The sequence below is a fragment of the Arctopsyche grandis genome, chromosome 12, assembly GCF_051622035.1.
Source record: "Arctopsyche grandis isolate Sample6627 chromosome 12, ASM5162203v2, whole genome shotgun sequence".
Taxonomy (NCBI): Eukaryota; Metazoa; Arthropoda; class Insecta; order Trichoptera; family Hydropsychidae; genus Arctopsyche; species Arctopsyche grandis.
The window spans coordinates 14,823,421-14,842,559 of NC_135366.1; the positions used below are offsets into that span (position 1 = coordinate 14,823,421).

The window sequence follows — 19,139 nt, forward strand, 5'->3', positions numbered from 1 at the left end:
ACTGAACGTTGAAAGGTGCGTATAGATTTCCCCTCTCTCTCGCATCTGTGAGGCACGTTTAAATTGTAACTTTGTTAATATTGATCAATGTTTTAATTTAGTATTGATTTAATTTGAATCATTGAGTTATTGATGAGGACTACATAAATTATAAGTCCTGGTTACTTGCTATCCATCACAGTGCAGCAAGTGTTAAGCAGTTTACTCAATTTTGAAATAAAATTCTAATACATGTACTTACATAAATACATATATACATAGTATTTATTTAATGTTTATAAAATTTTACTTGATTCATCTTAATAATATTATGTTTCAATTTGATTAAAATAAATGCTCTTGAACTACAGACAAGTACAATATGTTTAATATATCCCATATATACTGTACATACAAACATATGTAATAGGTATGAGAAATACAAGCAGAAGTTGTTATTTAATTTCATATGATGAAATAAAAATAATTCATATAGCGTGTAATATTTGTGAATCGGTGAGTGCTTTCGCGTTTCAACATAATAGTAATAAAAATAAATAAAAGAAGATATTTCATCGCGAAAGTTTTTGATCAGCCCGCGTGTACGTAGCGAGTAAGCAGCGTGTATATCTTTTCTTCGAAGCGTAAGAAGTATTTGCTTAACGAGCACAAACAAAAGGGCGAGGAAAAAGACGGATAAGGAAGTGGAAGGGAAAAGAATTCAGCGGCAGACTCGTGTTTTGCCAGTTAGACTGTGCCCTCACACTCCGTCTACACATGCTCCCACGGGATATTAAAATTCCTGAATAAATTCCAATGAAATATTAGGTCTGAATACTAATAATAGTAAAATGTTTTTAGTACGAAGCTGCCCCCGGGGATCATCGAACTCGTATTTATACAAGGAAAATGATAACATTTATCCATTATCTTAAAAGCCCACTAGTGACTTTTTAAAATATGGTTTTAATTACTTATATTATTACGTAAATTTATCATACAGGATTTGTCGGCCATTCTATTTTTGATTGATTTGAAAAAAAAATTATGTTAGGGACCGTAGTTATGTTAACTTCATAATATTAATTTTGAAATTTAACATATTCTTTGGTAACATATTCTTCTATTTTAGTTTGATAATTTCGTTGTATCGAATATCAAAATACTTTTGGAGTCTTGAACAAAATCATCGCATTTATTCGGTTTCATTATTTATTTATTTAAGTTTAAGTTTGGACCATTATGGCATCACAGGAATCCCTAATGTGCCACAATGGTCGAAAAAAATATAGAGAGATGAGAAAAATAAGAATATATGCATATATACACAGGCAAAAAATACATTTATACACAATCATAAAAAATAAAGCATTATAATAATAGCAGATAAAGTAAAAATATCAAATAATAAAATACAAAGTAGAGAATGTCTTGCACCTATATCCAGCACCAATATACATATAAGAACTAGCCGCAAATACAAAATATCCCTTCGAAATCCATTATGACTAATGATTTCATTGACTACCCAAAAGTTTGTTATAGCGAGATATAACTCTGCTTATATTGTGCGAAAACTAATTATGTATTTTATCTCATTCGAAAACATAGTTAAAGAGTAGGTTCTAAATTAATCCCCAATGTATTTCAAAAATTTAAAAAAACATATATTTTATAGTATGAGAAGGTTTTTATGAAGAAATTTTCTCGAAAATTTCTTCTCGAAAGCTGTGTGTGTGTATGGAGAATACATCATCTAGTTTTCTTCCAGAAACGAAAGACGTATTCAATATTCTCAAAAATTTCTAATACACTTTGGAACATATGTATTTTACATAATAATGCAATATTCATAGTATAATTATTACGCTAATATATAATATTTAGGTTGAGTTTGGTATGGTATTGATTTACGTAACTAGATAAATATTTGAAGTATGTGCATCGTTGCACTTGCACATATTGACGTTGATTCAATATATGTACATATGTATGTATACTAGATATACATATGTACATACATATATGATCTTATCGCAAACGATCGGTGTCGCCGAAGGTGAAAACCGGAACCGGTCGAGCGGTCGTTTTTCCCCATCGTCGTCGTATTGCGGTCGTGGAAACGCCGACGAATTTTTCCGGTTTCGCCGCAAATTCGCGTTTCACCTGCCGACCGGAATACCAAGCGGGCTTCGTTGACCCGCGTTCAATCCGAATCCGGATTTCGGGGATTTCTGAGGTGAAGGGGAGCCGGAAGTGGGCGGAGATCGGGTGGGCGGGGGGGTCGAGGCTCCTCGCGCGTGCCCTCACGCCCCAGATTTACCATTGTTTGCTTTAACGAGACGTACTTAGGCGAGGCATCACGTGCCACCCTTCGCCGAGATTTCAATTCTATCGAAATTTCTGCGGTGAATTTGCAAATAAAAAAATAATTGTATTTATTTAGGTGGTGTTTTATCGTTGTGTAATGTATGGATGTAATGTGCACGTGCTCGTACACTTTGTGGTTTTTTTTGCATTATACAAAGTGAGGCAAACGCTCTTTTACAACTTATATTTGATGTAGCTTGAAATTATTAAATCAATTAAGTCAAAAACAAGATTTTTTAAATATTATATTACGTGCGAAATATTGTACTGGGTATATGCCTGACATTATTTAGTTGAGTAGCCGTTTCCGTAGAGGATTTTGTAAAAAAAAAAAACGCCAAAAAACGGGAACGGGAAAACACGAATGAGTGGCATTGCAACGCATGCGTTATTGTGTGCATGGCCGCGATAGTTTCTGTTAAAAAAATCGCCCAAAAACGGAAACGGGAAAACAGGAATAAGTGGCATTGCAACGCATGCTCCGTTCAGCTAGTATATTATTATATAACTAGTTGTTTTACCCGGATTTGCTCAGTATTTGTAATATAAGCAGCTTAAACATGGCGAATCTAATAGTAAATATTCATTTGTTTCTTTATTAAATTTATTTGAATCGAAAAAAAAATTATATTCAACCAATTGAATTGTCGTCGTAGAAACTGGTATTTGTACTTATACTGGTATTTGTTTACACACGTTTTCATTATTAAATTTATAAATGCCAAAAAATACCACTATAACGATTTATATGCAGCGTGGTCTAGTGGTGAATGTTGAATTATTTCGTACTTGATGTTACGAGTTCTATTCCGCTAAGTCTCGTTGTTGGCCAGACTTCGATTTGTCTAGGTCGATCGTTTCTTATCAGAATTTGCCGATTTTTCTGATTTTCATTGAAACGATTCCTGTAAAATTGGCGTTTCCTTCCCAATTTTCTGTTGCGAACCTTTAGTTATTGTTATATCTTAGGTTTCGCCATATTGCTCACCATAGATGTCTCTGTGGTTGTTTATCGAATATAAAACTCGTATTGTTACATGAAAGTTATTCATCGTTATTTATCGTATTAATACAATGTTTGTAATATATGTATACTGACCATAGATGTCAGATATTTAGATTTACATGTATCTATATAATAATTATATGGACCAGGAAGGCGCATTTGGGGTTTACCTGTTAAGCCTTCCTGGTATATTTGTATATATGTATGTGAAAATATGTATGTAAAATAAAAATAAAAATATGTTTTATGTAATATGTACATATTTTTGGATGTGTCAATCAAATTATTTTCGTTGTTATGTACCTATTCATATATCATTATGAATAGTATTGGAAGATTATGTTGCAAGGAGAATGCTTGTATGTAGTTTTTTTTAACATTATAGATATACATACGTGTGTACATATGTATGTACATACATGGCTAAATACATACGTAGAAATTTAAAAAACAAAAATCTTAATTCATAATATCTCATCGTTTAATAAAATCTGCGTAACAAATTGTATCGCAGTTGTGAATTATACATCTTCGATGCCAGTTGTACGTTTAAACTGAATGGAATAAATTTAAAATACATACACTTGTACATAGATATATGTATGTTGTAACTTATCGATATTGTGGAGTTGAACAACCCTTGAAAAGTATATTAATCATGCGAAAAATAATCACAAATATGTACACATGTACAAATGTACATATTAGGATCTGGAATCATTTAATTAATAAACCCATCACTGGATCGGCACAAATTGGCGCAAACGGTCACACTTTGTTATGAATTACATAACGGGGGGAAGGGGGAGGTATGGAAGGCTTATGGACGAGGGGAAGCGGAGGAAATGGAGGGACGGGGGAGGGGAAGGGAACACAAACGAATTCGGTTCCATTAAAATTTCGCATCGTCGGAGGGAATAATCCAATTAGTCCATAAATAAAGCACTAATACCAATTTTGTCGCAGCGAAACAATTCAATTTTTTTTATTTTTGGCAATCTCATTTTGTCGCACGCGCACGTGTTTGCCATCGCTACGAGAGTTCGCAGAGTTTTCTCGCCCTATCCCCCCTGCCTCGTCTCATTCCCATTCTGGCCCGGTCGACATAATTCACTCGGCCGTTATTGTGACAGCCCTGATATTAAGTGCCTGCACTTAAGCGCGGAGATTAGTGCCGCCCCTGTAATTGCACCGGTTGAAACTCAAGTGAAAAGTGCGTGCATCAAAGTCGAGCTGTACCGGTTTGTTACCGATGAGATGATTAAAAATGGATTCATATTCATAAAATTGAGCGTCATCGTTATATACTTTATAAACTTATAAACATTTATCATTTTATATTGGTTTAATATAATATACTCATAGCCGGTTAGAATTAGAGTTGTTACTTAAATTAAAAGATACTTGGCGTTGCTCGATTGGACGAAATTTGAAAAGAAAATCCCTTCAAATGTACATATCTACGTACATATGTATGTATGTATGTACTTTTATTACATACAACATATATAAATATAAATTATTATATCTCGGGTATCATTCGAATACTTAACTTTTATTCTAAATTCATTATTTGCCACTTTTGATATACAAATTTTCAGCAAAATCTCCTCCCCTTACTTCTGTTACTTTTATTTTGCCGAATTAAAGTCATTGCCATTCTGTTTTTCCTTTATACAAACATATCATTTCAATCATTTATATCAATAGTCAACTAATCTTTTCTGTCAATTCGGAACACATAGTACATTTTTATTTTAATTTTATTCAATAAATCATCCACACTCGTCTTACAGATAGCTCAAATGCGAAGAGTGTAATATATATATATATGTAGATCATGAATATTTACATACTAATATAATATAATTTAATTTACATTAAACAGGACATCTGTAGTCAAACGTTGTACAGGAGCATTGTAAGCATTATACGAGGCAAGTACAAACAATGAATCAACATCCACAGAGACATCTACATATGTATTTACGAATTTGCAGCATTTATACAAATCAGTGAAAATCCGAGATGCTGAATAACAAATTTTCGCGAGAGAGATCCAATTTGTTGGAAGTGTTTCAATGAAAATCAACTACATTGGCAAACTTTGATAGGAAACGACCCACCTGGAGTCACATACATATTCATGGTCTGGCCAACAGCAACCAGTTGGATCGAACCCGTGACCATTTTGTTCGAAAGCATTATATGCTAACTATTAATCTATGTATGCTGCTGGTATCCAGCTTTGATATTGACATTGATCTCAAGTATCTAGCTGAACATATGTATGTTTTTGTAACGTTTAGAAACTGAGAGCTCCATTGCAGTGCTTGTCTTACATATACTCGCTAATCATCATACATATTCTAATTATTGAACTGTTAATTTGAACGTTGCATACAACATAAATGTATTTGTTTTCATGTATAATATTAGCAGTCCTGTTGCAGATGTGCTGTTGCACTAAATTGCGAAACACATGTTGAAAACATTTAATATTGAGATTAAGGCTTCCAATCCCGGAAACCGGGATCCCGAGATCCCGGTGTTTTCTGGTACCGTAAATCCCGGTGCTGAAACTAATTTGAATACCGGGATTACGGTGCTAGCAGAAATTTCTATAAAAATATTATTTTTGCAAAAATAATATGGAAAAACACATAATTATATAATGAACAATGGTGGGATGAGCAATGACAGTCATAGTCCATTTGTTTGCCACCCGTTTCGACGCCGACTTGCCGTTTCCACGAAATGGTATGAACGGCCTGTATTGTGTCGCAGATATTGTGCTCAACCGCAATGATATTTGAAGCATATTTTAACTGATTCGAACTCAGAATCGAACACTGATCACGTTTTTGTGATCTAGAAAAAATATGTGTGTATGTGTGTGTGTGTGTCTGTGTTTATGTGTGAGTGTCTGTATGTTTATTGTGTGTCAGTGTATTTTGGGGATTTTTTGAACACTGTTCGTCTTATCGAACTGAAACTTAGTATTGGTTACTGAAATTTTTATCGATACACTGTAATTTTTGACTGGAAATGGTACCTCCCCTTATAGTTGTCCTCTTCTTTTTTAAGTTTTTGAATTAAATTATCTCCCAAGCCATTCATCAAATCGGACTGAAATTTCTTACTCGTAATAGAAATTATTAATATTATACCCCAATATTTTTTCATAAACCAAAATTAGTACTTTTAATTTAGAGAATCAAGGTTTTTTATGTTTTTCTAAGAAATCCATTAATTTATTGAACTGAAATTTTACCAATTTATCTATAAAAATTAGTCGTTCAATTTTTTCTTCCACTATTTTTTTCGACTCCTTTAACATATGTGCTCTTCACGTAAAAATTCAAGTATAATTTTTGTATCGATGTGATGAAAATAAAAAAAATAACTAAATATAATAAACTGGAAGCGGGATTTTTTATTCTTAGAAAAGTCAAAAATGTTGTGACAACGATTCTTTCCATGCCCTGAATATATTTAGCTGAAAATTTATATTTGTATTCTTTTTGTACTAACATAGAGTAGATAAGATTTTGGTCGGAATTCGTAAGCCGGAAGTAAAACTTTAGTCTGTGTAAGTTTTCCTACATTTGTGTTCAATTTGTATTGAAAATGCTAATAGCCGGTATGTGTGAACGTGTATGTACTGTTATGTACCCCGCTTATCACTATAGTTCCCACAATATCAAATGTACTTTTCACACGCTCATATACGTGAATAACAAAACTATAAAAATTCCTGTAATAGGATATTCAGATAACACAGGAATGTGCCCAGCCCATAAGATAACAAATCATTTATATAGATCGCCATTCGATCGCATTAGTCAGTCATCACCATCAAGACTCCGAGAGAGGTAGTCCTCATCATCGACTCGAGAAAGCAGTCATCACCATCAAGACTCCAAGAGAGCAGTCATCGCCATCGACTCCGCAGTGACGGACAGTCTTCACCATCGACTCGAGAAAGCAGTCATTACCATCAAGACACCGAGAGAGGTAGTCCTCATCATCGACTCCGCAGATGACAGTCAGTCATCACCATCAAGACTCCGAGAGAGCAGTCATCAACATCAACTCCGCAGTGACGGACAGTCATCATCATCGACTCAGAGAGTGACAGTCGTCATCGTAAATACTCCGAGAACGCGTCCTCAATTAACGATCAGCACAGCAGCAGAATAAAGTGAACGAAAGTTATAGTGAAATAGTTCTACGTGTCTCCTATTATAAAAATCATAGTTCCATTATCTATCGGTTTTCGAATATATCTAGAATATAAGATAACTGTAACATTTTAATAACAATAAAGAAACTTGGTTGGTTAACCAAGTAATAAAAATAAAAATTAAATAAATATCTCCCTGGAACGTGACATATGATAATTTTGGTGGCAGCGGTGGGATGAGTCAATTGGTTTAAATTAAAAATATCCGTGCAAGGATAAGTGAAAGTTTTAAAAAAGAGGAAAAATTCCTAAAAAGTGAAAGTGCTAAATAAGATATTAAATCTTAATAAATTTCGTGAACTTAAACATTCCAAAAAACGTAGCTATTCAGATTAGATCTTAGTATCTATCATTCCCGAGGGAATCAGCAATTATTGCTCTTGAGTGAATTAGTGACGTTCGGAAGTACAGTTCAGTTTTAATAAAAATAAAAATAATAATTTTAAGCCAACGGCGAAAAAACGTAGCAGTTACGGCGGATTCTACATCCTACAACCTCGCAAGGACCTTCCCAGATTTTCGAGACCAAGAACAACCAACATCAATATGGAAATTGTATTAGAGTAAGTCTTCTGATACTTCACACATTACACAAACACACAATATAAACTTAGCTGCTGATATTTAAATTCTAAGAATGCCTCCTAAAAAGGATAGTGAAGGTGAAGTTGTGATTCAGGAAGTAATAGACTTCAACACACTCACTAAATTCATAAAAAGGTATGATGGTAGTTCAATACCATTGTACGAATTCATCGATGACTGTGAGAATGCTCTCATATTAGCATCAGAGTCCCAACGTAAAATATTATTAAATTACATTGTATCTCAAATTACGGGATCTGCAAGAATAATTATATCGAATATAAATACTAGAGATTTCAATAGTATAAAAGAAGCGCTTGTTAGAAATTATAGTCCCCATAAAAATTACTCTACATTATTATTGGAACTTCAACAATTGAAGCAACGACATGACGAAGACGTAACTAAATTTATGAATCGTATTCAAACCGCGACAAATTCCCTTATTAAAAGCATACAAAATTGTAACATCAAGTCCAAAGCAGACGAATTTAACGGACAAATAAAATTAATTGACGAACTTAGTCTTCAAAGGATGATTCACGGAAATAAATGTCAACAAACGCGGATAGTATTTTATTCTACTCACCCAAAAACTCTCTTAGATGCGTATAAAACAGCTCTAGAAATAGAGACTGATACTGCAAGAAACAAAAATTGCAACATTTGTGGTCGAGAAGGACATTCAAGTAATACATGTTTCAAGAATAAAGACAGTAGAAATCGACAAGTCCACTCTGTTGAGACGCGCCCCAAGACATGGGAAAATAATAGAAATAATGATGAACATAAAAATTTTAGCAACAATAATAATAATTATAAAAATGGATATAATAATCAAAACAATGCGGGTTTTAAGCCAAATCGTCAGTACAGTAACACTGATCAAAATAAAAACGGTTATAATAAAATCGATAAATATAACGGGAGTTATGACCAACCAAAGTCATGTACTTATTGTAATTTAAAAGGACACACATTTGAGAATTGCTACAAACGGCAAAATAAAGAACAAAGAGATAAAAATAAGGTCAATCATTTAAACTTAATTCCGTCTGTCGAAGCCCGAGTCAATCGAACAGACTAGTTAATGACTCTTATTGTTTTAATTTAAACCCGAGCGATAACCCCATGAAACATATTAAAATTGATATTAAAAATAATAACAAATTTATTCCTAGAGATTTTCTAGTTGATACAGGAGCAGGGATCTCCATAATAAAAGAATCGTGCTTAGATGAAAAAACTATTTACAATAAAAATGATAAAATTACAATTAACGGTATTAACCAAGGTTCAATATCCGAATCAATAGGAAGCATACATCTAAATTTAGAGTTTGCTCATCACAAAGTATACATTATGAAAGACGATGAAATCGATACCACATATGACGGTATAATTGGCGCTGACTTCTTTGAAATTAATCAGGCTAAAATTTGTTATAAAATAAACAAACTTATTATCAACGAAACGATAAAAATTGATCTTCTTAATAATAACAAAGATAATGAGGATGACGAAATTCTAAATAATTATATTGTAAAACCTCGAACGGAAACGATTACAAAAGTTGAAATAACAAATCCGGAGATAATAAAAAACGAAATTATCGATGACGAACTTAATCAAGAAGGCGTCAACGCAAATGAAAATAATGAAACTCTTTGTACTACTCTCAATACTACCGATCAACAATTGAGAATTGATAATTTGAAAGTCGAATTAAAACCAATATCAATATCTACGGAAATAAATAATTTTGAAAATGAAAGTAATATTCCTATTTCCGAAATGAATGATGAGAACTTTGAAATCGAAATTAAATCACCTGAATTAAAATTATGTAATGACGAAATTGAAAAGTCATTGGAATGTTTTCCTAAAATTCCTGAGCCGCAGGAATGTAATTTATTCGTATACAATGAAAAAATTGTTAATTGCGATATTAAAATAAAATCTATTGATATGAAATTGCCAGAAGATGATTTCCTGTGCAATCTATTAATTAAAAATAAAAAGGTGAAAATAAAAGTTAAAGGGAAAATAAACGGAATTAACCGTAATATTAAAAATGGATTCGTTAAAATGTTAAAAGATATTTTCATAGATAAATTGATTATAAAAATAAATAACGCTACTAATGCGGAAATAAATACGAAAAGGAAAATAATTGAACGTGGTAATAAACCTAAATTTCGAATAACAAATAAAATATTGTGGTGTAAACCAACAGTAAAAATTAAATTAAAACAAAATAAATATAAAATATATAAAATTTACCCTTTACCTATACCTCATACAGATACAGACATATACTCACTCATAATACCAACATATAAATACATTGGAGTATCAGTCGACGATATGAGTTATACTATTTTTGATAATTTAGAAAATAATTGTAAGAATATTATTAATCAAATTTTTATATGTAATAAATTAAATATACTTTCCACACTAAGTGAAATACATTGTGAAACAAAATTGCTAAAAGATGTTACTAAGAATATACCTGAATATTGTAACACAAGAAATGTTAAAGGTAAAATAGACCTATGGCAAAAATTAACTAACAACAGATGGCTATATACCTTGTCGGAAAGTAAGAAATTAACAATTAATTGTAAGAATAAAAAGAATGAATATGTTGAATTATTCCAAACAGGAATCATAAAGTTAGATAAAGGATGTAAAACGAATAATGGCTTAATAAGCTTAAATGCTGATAATAACATTTTTACTGAATATGAAAATCCAATGTCAAATATAAATATAATAAATGATAAATGTTGTGTTATAGGAAAAACAAATTATAGTTTACATCAACTAGATCCTATAAAATTAATAAATGTAGATAACACAAACACTCAGAAAGTCCTAGAGACATTTGAAAAATTTAACGATAAATTAGAAAACTATCAAAATCAGCCAGCCATTGTAAAGCATTCCTCATTTTTTGTAAAGCTAATTTATGGAATAATAATTACTATTGTTATACTTATGCTAGTTAAAATAAGTTTTTATCTTTATAAATGTTTTAGAGATAAGAAAAGATTTAATGTAAAGTATAATCGAAAACCACGAGATAACGTAGAGAACGAAGTAGAAATAGTTCAAATCGAACCAGAAATTAGATCTAGAGAAGAAATATTAAATGCCATAAGCGGCTAACTTCTTAATTTTTATGTATTAATAAGTTTCTTAACAATGGGGGTGTTATGTACCCCGCTTATCACTATAGTTCCCACAATATCAAATGTACTTTTCACACGCTCATATACGTGAATAACAAAACTATAAAAATTCCTGTAATAGGATATTCAGATAACACAGGAATGTGCCCAGCCCATAAGATAACAAATCATTTATATAGATCGCCATTCGATCGCATTAGTCAGTCATCACCATCAAGACTCCGAGAGAGGTAGTCCTCATCATCGACTCGAGAAAGCAGTCATCACCATCAAGACTCCAAGAGAGCAGTCATCGCCATCGACTCCGCAGTGACGGACAGTCTTCACCATCGACTCGAGAAAGCAGTCATTACCATCAAGACACCGAGAGAGGTAGTCCTCATCATCGACTCCGCAGATGACAGTCAGTCATCACCATCAAGACTCCGAGAGAGCAGTCATCAACATCAACTCCGCAGTGACGGACAGTCATCATCATCGACTCAGAGAGTGACAGTCGTCATCGTAAATACTCCGAGAACGCGTCCTCAATTAACGATCAGCACAGCAGCAGAATAAAGTGAACGAAAGTTATAGTGAAATAGTTCTACGTGTCTCCTATTATAAAAATCATAGTTCCATTATCTATCGGTTTTCGAATATATCTAGAATATAAGACAACTGTAACATTTTAATAACAATAAAGAAACTTGGTTGGTTAACCAAGTAATAAAAATAAAAATTAAATAAATATCTCCCTGGAACGTGACAGTACATATGTTCGATTATCGAATTTTGTTTTTTATACTTCTTATATTCCTCAAATACATAAATAAAGTCGTAGGTTGGTCACATCCGAATTTTTAACATAAAGTAAATGTAATTGGAGTTTTTTTTATATTGGGTGGATTATTTCAACTATTTGTAAAAAACAAATCAATGAATCAAAGCGATGTTTTCTACTTTATTTTATTACATTTTCGGATGTGTTTTATTTAATCTTAGAAATTTATGGATGCGAACCGAAAATTTAAAGAATGTAGCCAAACTCTCAAAATTAGTACGCCAATATGGGAGTATTTTTTGCGTGTAACATCGGGAGAGTTTGCAAAATGCAATTGAACGTTTTTGAAATATTAAAACATGCAATTGAACTTTTTTTTCTTATATATTTGAAATCCCGGTGCTAGCACCGGGATCTCGGGTTCGGAAATTCCCAGCACCGCAATTCCGGTGCTGAAGTAACCTTCCGGGATTGGAAGCACTAATTGAGATGTTCTTTTTTGATGCCATCTTATAATTTTTTTTTTATAAAGTACAACGTCATTACAAGTGAACATAGTCATTATTGTCGAGTGAGTTGATAATTGAAATTTGTATTTCCGTTCCGGGATGAAGTGAGTAGAAGCACTTTAACTGGTCGCGCGACGGAAACGCTATGCAAACGCCGCGGTTCAGGTTGGGATCAACCCTTAGACTGCAAACGGGGATGATACATGCTGAAAATTTGTCAACCTCTGCCCCCTTTCCTCTCGTCCTCTCCCGTCGTGCGATATTAATGTTAACCGGGTTGAAAACAAATAGACAGCCAGTCCTGTTCATAAGTCTGAGGCGTGCGGGCGCCGGTATTAAGGGCAAAAAGTTTCCCCCGGAAGGAGAGAGAGAGAGAGCCCACGCCTCTGGGGTTATGAAAAGTGAGGGACTTTTTTCTTCTTCGTTCTACTTCTTCAGCATCCCTTCAGCTTACTCCTAGATCTGTGTCTGAAGACCGCGAGCTTATGCGACGCGTAATAAATACACCGTTTTGTATGGATGCGGTGTGAGCGTTAAAAGTTGTATCTCGTGCTCGTCTATTAGCCATTTGGAAATATTAAGCTGCGTATTTTTAATGTGAATATAGTCCAATATATACATACGTGTTTTTTTTTTCTTCGAAAAATGGGATAAAAGTAGCTCATAAAATTGGACAAGTTTTCTCATTAAAATGTGTATACGGGGAAGTATTCTTGGAATTTATTATAGTTTAAAAAAAATTAACATCGTTAAGTGCATTTGACGTACATATAAATTAAATTTTGAAGTGTAATTGGAATTTTCTTAATAGGGGAAAACGGTGTTGTACGTAGCGGCCTTGCGGTGGAACCCGACCAGTTGCTGGGTACAAATCCCCGCGAGACCACTATTCTTAATTAGCCCTATATGTTTTCTTTATCGTTCCAAGGTGAAATTCAAAGCGAAAAGCCTTATTTCACTCAATGTTTCAAAGGTTTCGTGCCTCTTTTGCGAGCACTCTTATTCAATTCGACGAACAATCGAGACAACGCCAATGGAAAGTCACGTATCGAATTACAAACATAAACAAAATTTTCGTTTTACACAACGTTAAATTTTCGTTCTTCTTTATTTCCAAAATTTTGTTGGATATTCAACCTTGCTTAGAGAAATTATCGTTAGACTTCATTAATATATATATATATATATATATATATATATATATATATATCAAAATACGGTAACTTTTTGTAGTCATTGCTGTTTACTCGTAGAATTTATAAGAATGAATACTATAACGTACCTATATATGTATTAGGTGATTGGTGTTCGTTAGCCCCTGGTTTACTAGAACTGATCGCCCGATCTCGCGTTCGCTACAAAAAGGCCTCGTCGTATGAATAAACGGTATAAAACAACCAATAAGGTCTCGTAACCCATTGACCAATGATCTCTCTATGCAGGTACATATTTGACGGATCTGTTCCGTGATTCGAGGACATTTCATCGCACGACCATTTCATCGCGGGGACAACTCCTCGATAGATTTCAACTATTTTTACTAACCTCTTATACGTTTCACATGGTTTTCGTTTAAGTGGTCATTTTTATTCATATTATACGGTAATAAAAATGTTATAATTAATTGTTTTGTTGATAAAAGAAAGCTAGAAAGTTTTCAATTATTTTTTTTTAAAAAGAGTAACTATTTTCATATGTATGTATGTATGATTCAAAAAATATTTGCTAAAAATATTTGAATAACGGTTTCAATATACATTTCAAAATGTACGGTCAAAATAAAAATTAATGATTTTTTTTATTTTGGATAAAAATATTTGCATGAAATCTGTCGGTGAGTTGTTTTTGAAACACTACTCCTGTGTTCAAGAGAAGTGTTGCCGACCATACCCATGACAAATCAGGAAGGAAATAAAAATGGGTAAATCCGATATTGCTCCTTATAAAGAAGCCGGAAAAAGCGTCTTTGGATAAGTTCAAGTTTAAAAGGCTGAGTTTTGACTGAAGGACTCCAGATCATATTATACCAGAGCATTGTATAACAGCCTCAAAACTTCCGAAAAACAAACCCTAGCATCCTTGAAGCTGAGTAACACACATAATCAATGTGATTGGAGAACCTTAGGTTACTCTGAAAAGCTACCCCAAGATCAATAGTAGATTCAACCCAGTTCAATTTAGAGTTATCAGCAAGGTAGGGAAATGTACTAATAGGGATAGATCTAGATCTAGAGTAACAAATTATCTTATATTTGGAGACATTTTAAGGCAAACGGTTAGTTTAAGACCAAGCATGAATAGCATTTAAATCCTCTTGTAAAAGCTCGCAAGAACGATCAGAATCTATACTCAAATAGAGCTTTAAATCATCCGCATATAGTGAAAAACGACAATGTACCAAATGCATACCGATATCATTGATAAATAAATTAAAGAGCAAGGGTCCGAGATTTGAGCCTTGGAGAACCCCGGAGCCAGTAACATAGATACGGGATACATAAATGCTTTCAATTGTGTGGTCACGGATTCAATCCCTGGCTTTGTGCTGCTGTTACGTGACTACAAGGTCGATGGTTATCTATCAGAGTTTGCCAATTTGTCTGATTTTATTGAACGGTTCCAACACATTTTCAACCGTGTCCCATTTCTCGAAAAATTCGAGTTTACAACATCCCGAGTTTGCTGATTTATAAAATGCTGCAAATTTTTCCATAGATGTCTCTGTGGTCGTCAAACTATGTTTGTAGTTGACCTTGAATAATATTTACAATATTTATTTACAATGTTTGACCATTGATGTCGAATAAAATAACTATTTAAAAAAATAAATTTGTGCTGCATATCTGCACATATGTGCGTCTGCGCCCTATACCAATTTAAGTAATCTAAATTTGAAGTAAAAAATCTTTATCCTGTCTTTGATAAAACATCATCCACAATTTGTAGGAATGGCAGTAAATATCTATGTATTTTGCAGTATTTGTTGTAATATTATTGAGTGTCTTGTAATATGATATATTATTGATTGATCATACTCAATCAAATATTTGATGTTTTGATAAAAATATTATCACAGGAACGCCAATATCCGTCGCAAGATTGAGCGAATTTTCTGCAGTTGAAAATCATTACGTTCTTATTTCCAATAAATTTGCAATCGCGGCACGGAGATGAAGAATCTCGGTAATTCTATCCAATCGGTTTTATTTTATTACGACCCACCACCCACAGCAGTGCCACCTATTGATTTTTCAATTTGAGCAATTCGAGGTTGGAGCAAACGCTGCTTACTTGTTTGCTGGAGAGAAAGCCAAAGGGGAAGGAATACGGGCAGGGAAGGTGGGGAGGGGGGAAATCTCGCGAAAAGGGAAACCCCCGAGAACATTACGTCTCGAACGTTTCCGCGAACGAGTGACGCAACGGCGATTTATTACTTATGATAATTTCCACGATCATTATTTAATGTCTTGTGCGCGTTTACCATATTCATGTGACAAGTTTACGACATGTCGGGGAAATGTCGTTTGTTACGAGACGTTTGCCATGGGGGATAGTGTCGCACGCTCAACATTAAGACGCATCAAATACTCGGTGAATTGTATGTTTTAGCATATAATATGTTATATGCAGTGTCGTTTAATATAGAGCTTTGCAGGATGGAAAAAGCTTAAGTGCTCCACTCCGTATCTGCTCCAGTACGATTGATTGCTCTGCTCCTGGCTGGCACTAAATTAAATTTTTAAACCGACCCAATATGTATTCATACAAATATGTGTGTATGTATGCTCACTCTTTGTTTATATACATAAAGGTCACGTAGCTAGGTGGATGGATTATTGCATGAAAGGTGGTTGAGAGGGACTCAAATGATACCCAAGAGATTGTACATGTGTACATGGAAAGAAATAAAGGTAGGCTGTAAGTGAGTTGGTGTGATGAAATTAGAAAAAAAATGTGTGGTATTTCATATACATATAGTATATACATATGTACACACTAGGGTTTCTGCCCGGATCGAATCGGGACATAAATTCCCGGGAAATTATGGATATTTTGATGTCATGGGAATTTTTATTTTGAATATTTAAATCAAAACGTACTTTAAATGGTTTAATAAAGACGAATTTATATCCTTCTTGTATTGGCGATTCTACAATGGAAGAAATCATTTTAGAATCTGATTACGATGAGACTATTTTTTTGTTTGACGATGACTTAAGAATTAAATAAGGAGTTTATCAATGACAAAACTACAGAACAATGTAATTAAAAATAGCCTCGACTTTAAAAAAGAAATGAAAATATACATGATGACAGGAGAAAAAAACCAATAATTAAAAAAAAATATTCCATTGCTGGAAATATTTATGCCAAAGCTAGAAATAGGATTTCGAATTCTCATTTAAACAGTTTAGTATTCTTAAGAAACTATTTCAAATAAATTTACTTTTAAAATTATATTTTTTTCATTTTATAGATACATACAATATCGTTTGTTTTTAAATTAAATAAATTTCATATTAATAAAAAAATAATTTAATTGAAAAAAAATATTTTTTACATCACATGTTCCGAGATCCCGGGAATCCCGAGCTCTGTCCCGTGTCCCGTGAATTGAAAAAGTCCGGGAAATCAGGAACCCTAAATTTTACATAGGTATGTATCCTGTAGTGGATGGTACATGATTGATGATACGTACGTTTGTTTTAATTACAAACTGCGATCTGCGTCTTAAAGTGAACGATAAAATTTTGTATACATTTTGTACCTTCAAACGATTACTATTCAGATCAAACATTTGCATGATTTGTTCGCACCGTAGTTTTTTGAAAAGTTTGACAACTTTGGCGAAGATTTTCGAAAGTCTTTAACGCGGAAAGAATACAAAAGAGCACCGCGATAGAATTTCCTCTGAGCAAAATATCGATTACATTATGTATTTTTTTATATAATACATATCGGATGTAATACATACAATGTAGACATAATAATTTTTAATTCGGCGTAATATAATTAATTAATTCATACACATGTATGCGAATTAGGGACTTCAAAGACTTCAAAGACATTACTTTCAAAAGCACGCGTTTCTTGTGTTTCCACCACTCGAACCAAACTTGAGACAAAGCGCAATTTCTTCATTGACTAAGACAGAGCGCAACTCCAGTTAAACCTCACAACTTCAACATACTCATGTATGAATATAAATAGAATTAGAAATGCATTTATTTATTTTTTTTAATTCTAAAGGAATTTATCGTCGCGTACGTCCATTGAGCGATCGCTTTTCGCGCATTCGGCCGCGGACAAACCAAGTGAATGTAAGTCGATTTGTTAACCTGCGTCGCGAAAATAAAGGTCGCCAGACCCCGGGAGGTCTGGTCCTATCCGTATAATAAGATCGGTTTACGACCGTGATTGGATTACGTCGTTATCGAGTATTTTCGGGGACGACCTTAATACCCAGAGGGGTGGTGCGTGGGGATGGAGGCTAGCCTTCGGGTGAGGGAACTTCCCTATTTCCTTTTTTCAATGTGTCCACCCTATAATCTGATCGATATGTGTGTCCACGTATGTGTGTATGTATGTGTGTATGGGGTTCTAAATGGTTCGTCCTCTTCGTATATTACATACATATGTATAGTAACTTTTCTAAGTGAAGTTGATTTCGTACAGAATCCATACAATGTATAACAGTGGCGAAAATGTATCGTATTTCTATATGAAAATACAGCTTTTATACAATGTAAAAACGAATGTGCTAAATGATTTTCTGTATACGTGGGGTATCAAAAAGTGAAGTTTTGTGATCATTAGAAAATTCGACCTCAATATTTAGACTGATTTTAAATTATATTTAATTGATATCTATAATTTCCTGCATTTTTATAAAGTAAATACATTTATGTGTCTATATGTATGTATATTAGGCTGGAGAAAAATATGCGAATTTTGGATTTTCATCGATGGACTCATGGATAGTGGAAAACTTTTGTCGTATCAAGGGGACGTTGAATAAAAAAATTTCGGATGTGACCAACACATTACACACACACACACATAGATTTCTTCTAGATCATGAAAACGTGATCAGTGATAGATTCTGAGTTAGAATCAGTCAAAATCAAGAGTTCGAATTCTCGCATGATCACAAAACTTCATGTATTGTTACTACGTATGTACATATGTACATAGATAAAGTAAAAATGACGATTTATTGAAAAAAACGCTTTCCCCCATACTTAACACCCGTAGTGAGCGCTGCGCGCTTTGTATGGGGGCTCTCGAGCGAAACGGTGACTTTGGATTCGCGTTTATCAGTCAAAACTTATTATAATCGACTGAAATAAACTAGGTGAATATTGAGTTTCTATTTTTTATAGTAATAAAAATTGAAACTATTGTCGAAAAAGGAATACATATATGAAATGCTATTATTTTAGCACTTTAACCAACTTTTTTTTAAAAAAGTCACTTGTACCAG

General features: G+C 33.4%; 1 protein-coding gene and 1 long non-coding RNA gene across 2 annotated transcripts in view; both read left to right on the plus strand.

The window, feature by feature from the left end:
• The window catches only part of LOC143920355 (uncharacterized), a 371,671-nt gene that overhangs the window by 275,741 nt on the left and 76,791 nt on the right, over positions 1 to 19,139 (plus strand). The gene's annotated exons all lie outside the window — the stretch shown is intronic.
• Positions 7,288 to 9,311, plus strand: LOC143920143 (uncharacterized). The gene is made up of 2 exons (XM_077442859.1): positions 7,288 to 7,345; positions 7,469 to 9,311. The coding sequence occupies exon 2, from the start codon at positions 8,239 to 8,241 to the stop codon at positions 9,271 to 9,273; it is 1,035 nt and encodes a 344-aa protein (XP_077298985.1). The 5' UTR covers positions 7,288 to 7,345; positions 7,469 to 8,238; the 3' UTR covers positions 9,274 to 9,311.

Excerpts from the sequence above, each read along its gene's own strand:
- LOC143920143 (XM_077442859.1), top strand. The coding sequence starts at position 8,239 with ATGCCTCCTAAAAAGGATAGTGAAGGTGAAGTTGTGATTCAGGAAGTA.